General features: G+C 37.4%; 1 protein-coding gene across 4 annotated transcripts in view; it reads right to left on the bottom strand.

Annotated features, from left to right (window-relative positions):
• The window catches only part of PRKG2 (protein kinase cGMP-dependent 2), a 118,231-nt gene that overhangs the window by 7,595 nt on the left and 95,193 nt on the right, over nucleotides 1-15,443 (bottom strand). For all 4 annotated transcript variants that reach the window (XM_030917854.1, XM_010354113.2, XM_010354112.1 and 1 more), the window contains 3 exons: nucleotides 13,297-13,460; nucleotides 8,251-8,373; nucleotides 6,829-6,891 (listed from right to left, as the gene is read on the bottom strand). In XM_030917854.1, coding sequence (XP_030773714.1) covers nucleotides 6,829-6,891; nucleotides 8,251-8,373; nucleotides 13,297-13,460 — 350 coding nt within the window. The remainder of the gene's footprint in view (nucleotides 1-6,828; nucleotides 6,892-8,250; nucleotides 8,374-13,296; nucleotides 13,461-15,443) is intronic.

Raw genomic sequence — 15,443 nt, 5'->3', positions numbered from 1 at the left:
GCAGGCACAGTAAGGAACAAGACTTCTACATGTAGTGAAGGAATCAGAAAGCTCTAAGTAAATGACACAAGCTAGTTTTCAAAAGCTACTTCTGGCTGTTTTAGAAATAATGACCACAGGGGCCAGAATGGGATGGTGATGTATCTCTGTGATTAAAGGCAGGGAGACTTTCAGGAGGCTGTCACATTACTCTGTTGGCCATACCAGAAGTTAGGCTCTCCCACCTTTCTCAATCTCTTCTCATCCCCAGACTTGGGTTTGGTTCAGTGCTTGACTGGATTTCCCATTACAAGTCTAAGCTTAGCAATATAAAAGGAACGAAAAACAGAGGGAGCAGACTCTAGTGCATTCCATTTCAGATGCTATTCTAAACCAAAATATCATTTTGCCATAAGCTGCTGAAACTCTAGTCAAAGAGAGACAGCAACCCAGCTGCTTTGTATCCCTCCTCTGCCCTTGCTGTAAAACCACAGAAGTCCTCTCTTTGTTCTACCCATTGCTTTTTTGCATAGACTGAGACTCCACTTTTAGGGATTTCTAGGTACACAGTTCTACGGATTCTTTTCTTTCATCACCAAATATGGTAACAATTTCTTTTAACATATTTTACAATGCTCCCCTCAGAGGTGCTTCACAAATATTAATAAAAATCATTACCATCAATTTACTGAATCAAACAACCCATGTGTTGCTTACAGAGTACTTGTTACAATCTGACTTATCACAATATTTACTTAACATGCGTGGCTATTCACTTAACACACGGCCTTTTGACACTAACTACATTTTAAGTAATGCAAGCGCCAGCATGCACTGCTGTGTAAAAAATATTCACCAGAGAAATATTAGCAGCAACAGCACATAAACTCCTTCTTCATTTCAGAAGACTCACAGAGCCTATTCTTGAAAGTAATTTCAAAGACTAGAAATATCCAAAACAATGTTAAAATACAGGCATACCTTGGAGACATTGAAGGCTCAGATCCAAACCACTGTAATAAGGCAAGTTACACAAGTTTTGGAGTTCCCAGTGCATATAAAAGTTATGTTTAAACTAAACTGCAACATATTAGGTGTACAACAGCATTATGTCTAAAAATGTACATAATTTAAAAATACTTTATTGCTAAAAATGCTAACAATCGTCTGAACCTTCAGTGAATCATAATCTTTTTGCTGGTGGAAGGTCATGCCTTGGTATTGATGGCTGCTGACTGACAAGGGTAGGGGTTGGTGAAGGTTGGAGGGGCCATGGTATTTTCTTAAAATAAGACAATGATAAAGTTTGCTGCATTGATTAACTTTTCATTTCATAAAAGTTCTCTACAGCATGTGATACTGTTTGACAGCATTTTATGCAGAGTAGAACTTCTTTTAAAACTGAGGTCAGGCTAGGCATAGTGGCTCATGCCTATAATCTTAGCACTTTGGGAGGCTAATGTGGGAGGATCTCTTGAGGTCAGGAGTTTGGGTAACATAGCAAGACACTCATCTCTACAAAAAAATTGTTAAAAAATTATCCAGTCATGGTGGCATTCACCCATAGTACCAGCTACTCAGGAGGCTAAGGCAGGAAGATCACTCGAGCCCAGGAATTCAAGGCTGCAGTGAGCCCTGATCACACCACTGCACTCCAGCCTGGGTGACAGGGAGACTCTGTCTAAAATAAATAAATAAACAAATAAATAAATTGAGGTCAATTCTTTCAAACTCTGCTACTACATTATCAACTAAGTAAGTTTATGTAATATTTAAATCATTTGTTATCATTTTAACATGTTCACAGCATTTTTGTAAGAAGTAGATTGTATTTCAAGAAACCACTTTCTTTGCTCATCAATAAGCAACTCCTCATCTGTCCAAGTTTCATCATTAGATTGCAACATTCAGTCGTATGTTCAGGCTTCACTTCAAATTCTAGTTTTATTGCTATTCCTAGAACATCTGCATTTGCTTTCTCCAATTAAGTCTTCAGCTTCTCAAAGCCATTTATGAGGGTTAGGATCAACTTTTTCCAGACTCCTATTGATGTTGCTATTTTAGTCTCCTCTGAGAAATCACAAATGCTTTTAATGGCATTTAGAATGGTGAATCCTTTCCAGAAGGTTTTCAATTCACTTTGCCCAGAGCCATCAAAGGAATCGCTATGGAAGCTATAGCCTTACAAAATGTATTTCTTAAAAACAAGACTTTAAATTCGTCAAAATTATTCCTTGAGGTTTAGGTTGCAGTGAGCCATGATTGTGCCACTGTGTTCCAGCCTGGATAACAGAATGAGACCCTCAAAACATTAAAATTTAAAAATAAATACTCTTTGGTTCATGGGCTGCAGAATAGATGTTAACAGCCATGAAAATATATTAATCTCCTTGCACATTTCCATCAGAGTTCTTTGGTGACTAGGTGCATTGTCAATGAAGAGTAATATTTGAACAAAATAATTTATTCTGAGCAGTAGGTCTCAAGAGTAGACTTAAAACATTTAGTAAACCATCCTGTAAACAGGTATGGTATCACACAGGCTTTGTTCAATTTATAAAGTACAGGCAGAGTAGATTAAGCATCATTCTTAAGGGCCTTAGGATTTTTAGAATGGCAAGTGAGCATTGACATCAAGTCACCAGCTGCATTCCTAATAAGAGAGTTAATCTGTTCTTTGAAGCTTTGAAGCTAGATATTAGCTTCTCCTCTCTAGCTAGGCAAATCCTAGACAGCATCTTCTTTCAATGTAAGGCAATTTATTCTTCATTAAAAATCTGTTGTTTATGTAGACACTTTCATCAATGATCTCAGCTGGATCTTCCGGATAACTTGCTGTGGCTTCTATATCAGCACTTGCTGCTTCACCTTGTCCTTTTAAAGTTATGGAGACGGCTTTTTTTCTTAAACTTCATGAACCAATTTCTGACAGTTTCTGACTTTTCTTCTTCAGCTACCTCACCTCTGTTGGCCTTCATAGAGTTGACAAGAGTTTGAATTTTGCTCTGGATTAGACTTTGGGTTAAGGAAATGTTGTGTCTGGTTTGTTCTCTACACAGACTACTAAAATTTGTTCCATATCAGCAATAAGACAGTTTTGCTTTCTTACAATGTGTGTTGCGATGGTTAATAATGAGTGTCAAGTTGATTGGATTGAAGGATACAAAGTATTGATTCTGGGTGTGTCTGTGAGGGTGTTACCAAAAGAGATTAACATTTGAGTCAGTGGGTTGGGAAAGGCAGACCCGCTCTTAATCTAGGTGAGCACAATCTAATTAGCTGCCAGTGTAGCTAGAATATAAGCAGGCAGAAAAATGTGAAAAGAGAGACTGGCCTAGCCACCTAGTCTACATCTTTCTCCCATACTGGATGTTTCTTGCCCTCAAATATGGGACTCCAAGTTCGTCAGCTCTTCCAAGTTCTTCAGTTTTGGAACTCGGACTGCTCTTCTTGCTCCTCAGCCTGCAGACAGCCTATTTTGGGACCTTGTGATCGCGTGAGTTAATACTTAATAAACTCCCCTTTATATATCTATTCCATTAGTTCTATACCTCTAGAGAACTCTGACTAATACATGTGTGTTCACTGGAGTAACACCTTTAATTTCCTTCAAGAAATTCTCCTTTGGATTCAAACCTTGTCTAATTGGCACAGGAGGCCTAGCTTTCAGTCTGTCTCAGCTTTTGATATGCCTTCTTCACTAAGCTTAATAATTTCTAGCTTTTTATTTAAAGTGAGAGACATAAGACTGTTTCTTTTACTCGAATACTTAGAGGCCATTGTAGGGTTATTAATTGGCCTGATTTCAGTTCTGTTGTGTCTCAGGAAATAGGGAGGTCTGAGTAGAGAGAGAGATGGGAAAATGGGCCATCAATAAACTCATCAGAACACACAACATCTATCGATGAAGTTTGCCTGCAGTTTGTGGTGCCCTCAAAATTACAATACTAACATCAAAGAACACTGATCACAGATCACTATAATAGATATAAAAATAATGAAAAGTGTAAAATATTGTAAGAATTACCAAAATGTATCACAGACACACAAAGTGAGCAAACACTGTTGGAAAAAATGGCCCTGATAGACTTGCTTGATGCAGGATTATCACAAACCTTCAATTTGTAAAAAATAAAATATCTACAAGGTGTAGTAAGTAAAGCAAAGTGTGAGAAAACAAGGTATGCCCGTACCTGAAACAAATGTTTCCTCTTCCTTTCCAGAAAGATTTAGCTGTATCCCACAAGGATATCAGCCTTCTTTTAAGATAGGTGTTGGGAGACAGGACTGGTGCCTTGTTTTAAATTAGCTCTTAGATACAAGACAGTAGAGCTCCGTAACTATTTTTGGGGAATATTATTTAATATAGAATGGACATATACATACAACTATATTGTTTTAAAATACAAAATTAAAGTGTCTGGTTATCTAAGAAAAAAAGTTTTACTTTAGAAGAGACTGAGAAAATCTGATGCCAAACGTTAGCAAGATGTTTTTTGTCTGTTTGCTTGTTGTTTGTTTTTAATTCTAAGAATATACCGAGTAGAGAAGCTACACAGCTTAAAGACTTGTGGAAGGTTTTTAAACACTCCCATTTGGAGAGAGAGATCAAGTTTTCTGATGTTCCCCACCTTCAGCTTTATAGCTTAAAAAGTACTATGAAAATAGAATGAAAAATGCTTCTGAGCATTTACACAACCAAATACACTGTGTAAATTTGGTATAACTTATTAATCACCTCTATACTCTGCACTCAGACTCTATATTACATATAGCAAAGACAATGTTGCCTATTAAGAAGGAATAGACAAATTAATCCCTACAGGGAAGGAAACTCAAAATTCTTTATTACTATGCTGAGGTGAGAAAATCTTAAGCATCAGTTTGCACATGCATCTAATGACAATTTGACAGCTCCATTTAAATAAGCCTCAGGTAAAGAAGAAGTAAAAGCTAAAGCTGGAGACTGTTAACAAATATATCGCTTCTATCTCCCAGCTATGCCAGAGCAAAACATGAAGACCCTTCTATAATAAGAGAAAGGAAGAATGTATATTGGAAGAAAGGCTTTAATTGACAGAGCACTTGTTTCCTCAATATGAATAGTGTGTTTCTGTGTCATTTTACGATGAGAAAATTGTGATAACAGCATGGAGTGCTGGAAGAAAATAAATTAGAATCTAAGACAAATAATGAGCTTTACAGCTGAAGGCAATCCAAAGGATAGCAAAGAACATTAGAATACTACAAGCATTTTGATTCTATAAAATCTACACGTGTCTTTATCTTTCTTTCCTATGTTTCCTCCCTCCCTTTCTTCCTAAAAACACCCTTAAGGCAGACCTCAATATGAATTTACAATATTGAATACATGACTTTATTTCAAGTAAGTTCATTAACACATACAGTAGAATTGGCAGGTTGATTTTTTGTTTTTGTTTTGAAGCTGCACTGCTACTGTTAAGAAACATGAATAGCATTTCTATTCAGCAGCAGCCCTTCTCCCTTTATATTCATACCATGTTGATGTGCCCCTAATTCTTCAGTGGAAAGATCCATAAAGGAATGAAGTGTTTTCATTTCTGAAAGTGAACATCAGTGTAGTCAAAGAATTTCAATAACAAAATTCTCAAATGTATTTTGCACCATCTACATATTTTCAGAATTTTTTATATCTGTGAATCATGAACAAAATGAAAATATCTTAAAGATGGCAGCAGTTATCCAAGCACTTATTTAACAAGCCAAAACTTGAAGGTTTGAACCGCCACATTTGAATACTTAATAAATCAGAGAGGATGTCTTATGAAGGTTATCAATGGTTCTGAAGGCCAGCTTTAAAAATTCATGGAACTGAAAATGTACATGTCAGATTACTGCACAAGAATAAAGCATGGTTTGAGGTTCTGTGGAAACCAGTGAAATCAGTGTCCACTACGCAAAAAGTAAAATATACCACAAGGGTTCAGAATTTGAGGATATTCAAAGGAAAATTATATTTAAAATAAATATATATTATTAATTAAACCTGAAATATAATACTTTTTCACAGTTGATTTAGGTGACCCATCCTCTTGAATACTGACAACAACAATGGTATCCTCCTTTACTTTACAAATTAAATGCCCAGATTAGAATGTAATTCCTTCACAGATTCCAAGTTGATATTTCAAAGTATAATAAATATGTACAACTAGCATAGATCAATAAAAATACATACTAGGATCAGGCGTGGTGACTCACGCCTGTAATCCCAGCACTTTGGGAGGCCAAGGCAGGTGGATCACGAGGTCAGGAGTTTGAGACTAGCCTGGCCAACATGGTGAAACCCTGCCTCTCCTAAAATACAAAAATCAGCTGAGCATGGTGGTGGCTGCCTGTAATCCCAGTTCCTTGGGAGGCTGAGGCAGGAGGGTCATTTGAACCCAAGAGGTGGAGGTTGCAGTGAGCCAAGATCGTGGCATTGCACTCCAGCCTGGGCAACAGGGCGAGACTCTGTCAAAACACACACACACATACACATACACACACACAAACACACACACACACACACGAATAATACAGACAGAAGTGGATAAAAAGTTAATTTGCTATGACTTGAAGATGTGATTTTGTAACTTCTTTTGTAACTTCAGTCATTCTTGATATGAATTTCCAACATGAGACAAATCACTTTGAGTTTGATTATTATAACTACATCTACTAAAACACAGATAAAAAGCAAAGCACCATAAAGAAAAAATTGAAACTCTGGAAAGGGACCCTTGTACCCCCTGAGAGAAGTTTTTGCAAGTACCACATTGTTCTCTAAATTTCTATATTTTACTGGGCAAAGAAATAGTTATGTACCTGTGTTTCTTAATGTCATTTATTCCATTCTTCAGATTTCCCAGCCTTTCTGTTGGATTTTGCCTAAAATAATAATTTGTGAAAGGCAATTTATAATAATTACAATTGAGAAAATTTTAAATTAAAACTTAACATCTATTTGTTCATTCATTCATTCATTCAAAAACATGCATGAAGTTGCTACTGTAGACCAGACGTCTGAGTTTAGGAAGGTGAAAAGACATGACTTCCTCCCTGGAGGAGCCACAGTTAAATTAGACTTTGGAGTGTATATATGTGTGTGTATAAGGTACGAATAAATACTTTAAGGAACAAGCAGGCACTATCTTGCCAACTCTGCTGAGAAAACCAGGGCAAGCTTTAGAGAATCATTTACATCTAAGGTGAAATCTTAGAAGCATGCAGGAATTCATACTGGCAACCCATAGCTAGGTTTTTAGTTCTAAATTTACTAAATTTTAATGCTTTTTAAAAAGTTCAGATAGGAAAAAAACAGCAAAATGAATTTTAAACAAAAAAATCCAGAAGTCTCCTATTCTCTGACAAATTATTTTTAATGGTAAGTAGAAATTGGGGTAATTTAAAATAAGAACAGAGGAGCACTTTTTGCAAAATGAAGCTGGAAAGAGGTCGTATAATAACACTTCATTATCACAACTACTTTTCTTTCAAAATAACAAGATTATAAATAAATTACTCCTTTTTTATATTGTGAAAATTTATGTGGCACATGAAAAACTTCGTAATGTGTATATAATGTCTAGTGATCAACTCAGGGTATTAAGGATGTTCATTGCCTGAGTACAATACATTTTTGTTAAGTATTCAATTGTTCTTTTTGAACTTTGATTTTATTCCTTTTATCTTACTTTTAAATTACATATTTAACCCACTTCCCTTCAGACTCCCCCCTCCCTTCCAAGTCCCTAATATCTACATTTCCATTCTCTATCTCCATATGTTCAAATTTTTTAGCTCTGACATGGAAACAAGAACATTGAATATTTGTCTTTCTGTGTCTGGCTTATTTCACTTAAGATAATGACCTTCAGTTCCTTCCATGTTGCTGAAAATGACATGACTTCATTCTTTTTTATTGCTGAAATAGTAAATTACTCCATTTTTGCCTAAGGTTTGTGGTTTATTTTGCTCTATTACAGATAAAGATGATACCCAAAGGTTGTCTGAAAAATTTAGATCTCTTTTTAAACTACTTTATAAGTAGGTACTATGATTCTGTAATGTGAGGTCAACTAAAACTCCCTACACTGCAAAACAGAAGATGACTTTCTTTAAATATAATTGGCCTATATAAAAAAAGCACAAAAAGTAAATATGCGCCTCATTTTAAAATGTGTAGAAACAGAAACCGAAGCCTTTACACTTTCTTCAAGACAAGGGGTTACCAGCTGTCATTCTCACCTGCAAAGCCTTCGAATCAAATCCTCAGGTCGCCGTGTTATCTTCCTGGGAAAATCCATTTTTTCAATTCCTTTGAGAATCAAGTTGTAGGTCATCATTTGGTCAATCCCAGAAAAGGGTGGGCTAGAAAAAATCCAAAACAGGACACATTAATAACAGGGTCTGAGATCACATTTGGAATGAATTTTCTTTCTTCCTTCTTTCCTTCCCTCCCTTCTTTCATTTCTTCCTCTCTCTCTCTCAGTTGTTTTACAACAAATTTGGATATATCCTAGAAAACCATCTCACTCATTTAATATCACTTACCACGAGACACACACACACACACATGCACACTCACACATACGTAACTGGTCATGTGTGGATGATCACTAAAAAGAAAATGAAGAAAGGAACAGAGAAGGTGTGATTTTTTGAGATAGAGTAAATAAGAAAAGCCTCTCATAAGCTGACAATTGAGCAGATGTATGAATAAAGAGAGAGAAGGAAGTGAATATGCCACACCACTACCTGTGACAGATGGTTCTAAGACGGGAAGCACAAAGGCAATTGAGTCAGGAGTGGGCCTGGGTGGTCCTGCATAGTGAAGTGGGCAGTGTGGCTACACAGATGAGGACAACATCGCATAGATGAAGTGGGCTATCGGAAGGACGTGGGGATACATTCTGAGTGGGATGATCTAAATTACAGCAGCCAGAATAAGGTTTTCCTAATGTGTGGAAGATAAACTATGATGGTGATAGTGAGAAAGTCAGGGGGAAGGAGCCCCAGTAACCTTGCCTAGGATAGTAACGTTGAAAGTAGTGACATATGGCTGGATTCCAGATCTACTTAGACTGTGCAACAGGCTGAATGTCTGTGTTCCTCCAAATTCATTTGTTGAAACCTTAATCCCAATATGATGGTATCTGGAGGTGAGGACTGTGGGAGGTAATTAAATCAGAAGGGTGAAGCCCTCATGAATGGGACTGGTACCATTCTAAGGAAAGGCTAGGGAGCTAGCTGCCTGGCTTTCGGCCATGTGAGGATATAAAGAGAAGTCAGCAGTAACTTGGATTAGGATGCTCACCAAAACCCGACCATGCTGGTAACCTGATCTGGGACTTCAACCTCCAGAACTGTGAAAAGTAAATGTTTGCTGCTTAAGTCACCCAGTTTATAGTATTTTGCTGTAGTAGCCCAAGCTAACTAAGACACATAGTAAAGTCATCAGGATTTGCTAATGGGGTGAATATGGCATGTGGGAGAAACAAAGAATTCAAGAATGATGCTAAAGTGTTTTGGCCTTGTTGGAGTTATTTCCTAGGAGAAGAAAGATGGAGTTGGGGTGGTGTGCACAGCAGGTTATGGGGAAGGAATCAAGAATTATGTTTTAAACATCCAGACGGAAATGCTAAGCAGGAAGGTGGATTTATGACATAGGCATTTAGGAAAGGGGTTAAGGCTGAAAGTGTGACTTGGGGAGTCATCAGACAGTATTTATGGCCATGAGAATTGATAGTATCATCAAGAGAGTGAGTGGGTAGAAAAGAGAGAACAGAGGTCAAGAACTGAATTGGTCTAATAATGAGAGGTAGGAAGATGAGAAGAATCTATGATAGAGACTGAGAAGAAGCCACCAATGTGGGAAAAGAATAGAGAAGAAAATTCTAGAAGCCAAGTGAAGAGAGTATTTTACATTTATTCATTTATTTATTTATTCATTCATTCATTCATTCATTCATTCATTCATTCATTCATTCATTTTAGAGGAAGCCTCACTCTGTCGTCAGGCTGGAGTGCAGTGGCACGATCTCAGCTCACTGCAACCTCCGCCTCCCGGGTTCAAGCGATTCTCCTGCCTCGGTCTCCCAAGTAGCTGGGACTACAGGTGCACGCCACCATGTCCAGCTAATTTTTGTATTTTTAGTAGAGATGGAGTTTCACCATGTTGGCCAGGATGATCTCGATTTCTTGACCCTGTGATCCACCCACCTCAGCCCCCCCAAGTGCTGGGATTACAGGCATGAGTCACAACACCTGCCCAAGAGCATTTTTTAAAAATACTGGATATATCCTAGAAAATCATCTCACTAGTTTAATATTGCTAATACTGCTAAGATTGGTAAACAAAGACTGAGAATTGGCCACTGAATTTGGATAACATTTTAACTCATATATTTTGCTTTTAAAAACACTTTCAAGGCTGGGCACAGTGGCTCACGCCTGTAATCCTAGCACTTTGGGAGGACGAGGCAGGAGGATCACCTGAGGTTTGAAGTTCGAGACCAGCCTGGCCAACATGACAAAAACCTGTCTCTACTAAAAATACAAAAATTAGCCGGGCATGGTGGCGGGCACCTATAATCCCAGCTACTCAGGAGGCTGAGGCAGGAGAATCACTTGAACTTGGGAGGCAGAAGCTGCAGTGAGCTAAGATTGCCTCACCGCACTCCAGCCTGGGCAACAAAGCGAGACTCCATTTCAAAAATAGATAAATAAATAATAAAAACACTTTCATATTTATTCTATTATGCCATTTAGTTTTTGAAAATTAAAGATGACTTTCATGAACTACTTTGCTATATATTAGTCATGCTGGAGACCTTGTGTTACCGAGCTTTCCCACTCTAGGTAATAAACGAGACAGTCAGTGTACCAACTTTTACTAAACTATATTTCACTTGTAAAGAGAATAAGGCAGGAAACCAAAAACATTATATGATATATTCAACTTATTTACATATTTACTATTGGTTTTGTTTTTTTGTTTTGTTTTTTATTTTCATTTCCCTCCTATGCTCTGGAGTTCAGGGCATTTAAAGTTAACTGTTCTCATGCCCTACCCAGAAAATCATTTACAGGTCAAACAAAACAATTGTTACAAAAACAATTTCTTGGCCTAGTGTGATGGCTCACACTTGTAATCTCAGTACTTTTGGAAGTTGAGGTGAGTGGACTGCTTGAGCCCAGCAGCTTGAGACCAGCCTGTGTAACATAGTAAGATCCCATTTCTGCAAAAAAATTTAAAACTTAGCTGGGCATGGTGGCATGTGCCTGTAGTGACATCTACTGTGGAGGCTGAAGCAGGAGGATTGCTTGAGCCCAGAAGGTGGAGGCTGCAGTGACCAGTGATCACATCACTGCATTGCAGCCTGGGTGATAAAGTGATACCGTGTCTCAACAAACAAAACAAAACAATTTCTCAACTTCTTTATGACCTACTCCTTCTAACATGTTATTCCAGCTGGTGAAAACCGAGATATATATCTGATTACCTACAGAAGCCATCATGTATCTCTTACAAATGCAGCTGACAAATTTTCCAGAGAAACAAATTTTTGAAATAGAATTCGTTGTTCCCAAGCCCTTAAACAACTTTTCTCTGAATGACTGAATATTTTCTCTTCCTTCCTTCAGAATCATAAGTGATGAATATTTGAAAATGATTACAGACAATGTAAAATGATCTTTCATATTTGTTTGCTCAGTGCATGTGGACAAAGGTGTAAAATGTAGCCACAGATAGTCTAACACTGAAATTTTAGTGTAAACAGTTCAAGAAGGTTCTATGAAACTCTTTTCGTAAATTATGTGTTAAGACTTGTATTTTCACCAATAGACTCGTTCTAGTATTTCTTAAACCATCCCAGATGCAAATCCTCTCTGAAATTAAGACTGAGAATATTTTGTTACAAAGGGTTATAAGGATGATCAAATCAGTTAACCAGAAATGGAGCTAGAAAATCAGAAAGAAAATTGGTTTGAATTGTGTGTGTATGCCCATGCATTATATAATAAACACGTATAGAAGGAAAGTGTGTCACATTTAGTCAGAAGATCTAGTACTATGTTACTGATCTTGGACAGGTAGCTCTCTCACCTGGTTTTCTAATCTATAAACTGTAAATTATAAAATAATCATAATAAAAATGTAAATCATAAAATAATCATTATAAAAATTCCTGACATATTTCACACAAGTTTGTGAAAACTAAACTATACAATACACATGTAAGTGCTTTGTAAAATGTAAAGTACTTTACAAATGTGAGGTAATGTCACATATAGCCTGTGTATGTGTGTTTGCATAGGTGCATAATGTGTGTATGTGCATTAAATATTTGAGATACTGGATTCATTAATACAGTTCTTTAATCTCTTTGGGAATGACAATCCAACTTTCACTGCGAAAACCCCTGCAGTGTCTTGTCTCTGTTCATTAGCACCTCTAGAAAGCAGCTGACAAGAGGATTAAAATTTAAATCCAGAAATGGGGCTTTGTTCTAGCGTTTCTAGTTAATGATATGTTGGAAAGATGGATAAATTTAGTTTAATTGATCAATGGATTTAACTGAACTAAGATTGCTATTTTCTCCATTACACAAAAAAGAGGAAATAATAATACAGCCACAACTTCTCATTCCTTCTCTTATTCTTGTGCTGAATTATTATTATTATTTTATTTATTTTATTTTTATTTTTTTTGAGACGGAGTCTTGCTCTGTCGCCCAGGCTGGAGTGCAGTGGCCGGATCTCAGCTCACTGCAAGCTCCGCCTCCCGGGTTTACGCCATTCTCCTGCCTCAGCCTCCCGAGTAGCTGGGACTACAAGCGCCCGCCACCTCGCCCGGCTATTTTTTTGTATTTTTTAGTAGAGACGGGGTTTCACCGTGTTAGCCAGGATGGTCTCGATCTCCTGACCTCGTGATCCGCCCGTCTCGGCCTCCCAAAGTGCTGGGATTACAGGCTTGAGCCACCGCGCCTGGCCTATGCTGAATTATTAAAACCTTCATACTTAATTTGTTATCTGCAGTAATAGGTCTTGCCATGTTAGGTAGACCACAGCAATTCTATATTCCTTTCCTTTGCCTTTCTGAATTTTTTGTTTATGTTATAAACCAGCAAGTTCACTGTATGTGAAACAATGTCGTAAGAAAAAGGTATCACACTTAATCAAAAACATTTTCAAAATGTTATGCTCTTAAAGTATATACACTTTATCACTAGTTAGGTTATTCTTGCATTTCTCTGAAGAGGTGGCTGCATAAAACTTGAAGGTACATACTTGCCCGTTAGAAGCTCATACACTAGAATTCCCAGTGACCAGAAATCCACACTGAAGTCATGTCCTTTGTTGAGAATGACTTCAGGAGCTACATATTCTGGAGTCCCACAGAATGTCCATGTTTTCTGTCCAGACCCTATTTTCTTCGCAAATCCAAAGTCAACCTGGTAAAGAACAGCAAAGAAATTGTGTAGAAACCACAAAACTCGTGCTCCTCTTTAAGTCTCCCTCTTACCTCTGAAATCTGCTTTCTACACCCTGCCCTTCCTTTTATACCATACACGCACATATAAACACACACACACACACACACACACACACACACACAGAGAGAGAGAGAGAGAGAGAGAGAGAGAGAGAGAGAGAGAGAGAGAGCGACCACCTCATGTATTCCTTTGCAGAGTCAGATGTGTATCTAGTCGAACTGGGGAAAGATCCATGCACATACCTCTCTGCCCACGACCCCTAGAGGATAAGACGAATGGCTTAGCAAAGGAGAGCCATAACAACAACTTTGAAGCTCAGGGCAAGCAGGTCTAAATACATGTTTAATTGAAAGGTGGTATTCTTTGGGAAGAAGAGACAAGGAAGAAGTGATGAACATCTGTGCAAGTAAAGCTCCATCATGAATGTAAAAATAATAACAAAATTGAGAGTTTGGGAAATGGACTACTGCTGAGAAGGGGGGCTTAAAAGTCTGGGCAGTCTTTAAATCATTATACACAATGTCTGCACCCTACACATTTTGGCAGTCCAAAGCAAAGTCAGGGTAATCTCATGCCAACTTTGTCTGGGCTCTATGCACTTTTTGTCTCTCTCAGGAAGGCGAGTGGTGGGTAGCATCTACATTAACTTATTTATTCTGAAAACATACATTCAGCACTCAGTCAAGGTCAGGCTTTGTGCTAGGCCTATAGATTCACAGTTAACTTTGAGACGTTCAGTGCATTAGCAAAATGTACACATACATGATTAATATTATATCATGTTATACATGATATAATTGAACAAAGTATAAACTCAGAGGGCAAAAAGCATATATATCGAGAACATTAGGGAGATGATGGTTGGGGAAGATGTTATTAGGAGGTGACATCTGAGCTTGGCCCTGACTGAGGATCAGGAACTCTCCCAGGGTAATGAATCAGTGCTATCATCCTCCGTTTTTGCAAAACAGACCTTTCCTCTTCTCTGAGGCCCTATTCAAAGAACTTCGTGCACAGAATAGACAAAAAAAAAGCTGGAGCTACAGAAGGGCCCCTCATTGAATCGAGGCAGTGTACATGATTGAAATCCTTCCCTTCAAAACACAGTTGGTTTTCTTTCCCAGGCGTATTTAGCAAATACTTTTCATCTCCAATATATACAGATATTCTTCTAATAAAACTATCCTCCACCTTCCTCAAATAAACAGTCACACAAATTGTTCCTGGGCTTCAACATGCACATTTCACATAGCCTCTCTCAATAATACAGCAACAATCTTGGCTAAAAAATAAACAAGGTTCATATATCAAAATAAGCCCTCACCTAAAAAAGTATGAGTCATTGAACTATAAAATCCAGCCCCTATTTATTTTTTCAAATATTGGTATTTAAAATCTTAATTTACCTTAAATAAACCCCTTAGAAATTTACCATTTTAATGATTCCTTTTAGTGTTTATCACACAACAGCAAGGATCTTCCTACTGGAAAAAGGGAATTTAAACAATCTAATTTGAAGTGGGCTTTTGCTGATTTTTTCATCCACACAGAATGACTCACAGTGATTATATGTACTGTGTGGTTGGGGATATCACAAAATTAAAATTTGTAACCAGCTGAGACTAGCACTTCAACGTATTCCTCAGAGAAAGAACCAATATGAAAATCCTAGCTAATTTTATAAAGAACAAAATTTAAAAGGCAAGAAAGTAATGTTTGTAATGTGCATCAATGTAACGCACATTAATGTTTGCAACGTGTAATGTGCATCATTTGTATGCACACATATATGAAAATATTCTAATCTGTTGCTTTATAACAGCCTTTCAACTCATTTCTTTTTTAATTGCATTTAAGTTTTCCTTGTAAGGATCACTGGAAACTCACTAGCTATTCAGGAGAATTTCTCTAGCTCTGAAAGTGGTATATTTCCATTTGAAT

Source organism: Rhinopithecus roxellana, chromosome 2 (assembly GCF_007565055.1).
Source record: "Rhinopithecus roxellana isolate Shanxi Qingling chromosome 2, ASM756505v1, whole genome shotgun sequence".
NCBI lineage: Eukaryota > Metazoa > Chordata > Mammalia > Primates > Cercopithecidae > Rhinopithecus > Rhinopithecus roxellana.
This window is presented reverse-complemented; position numbering and strand designations above follow the sequence as displayed.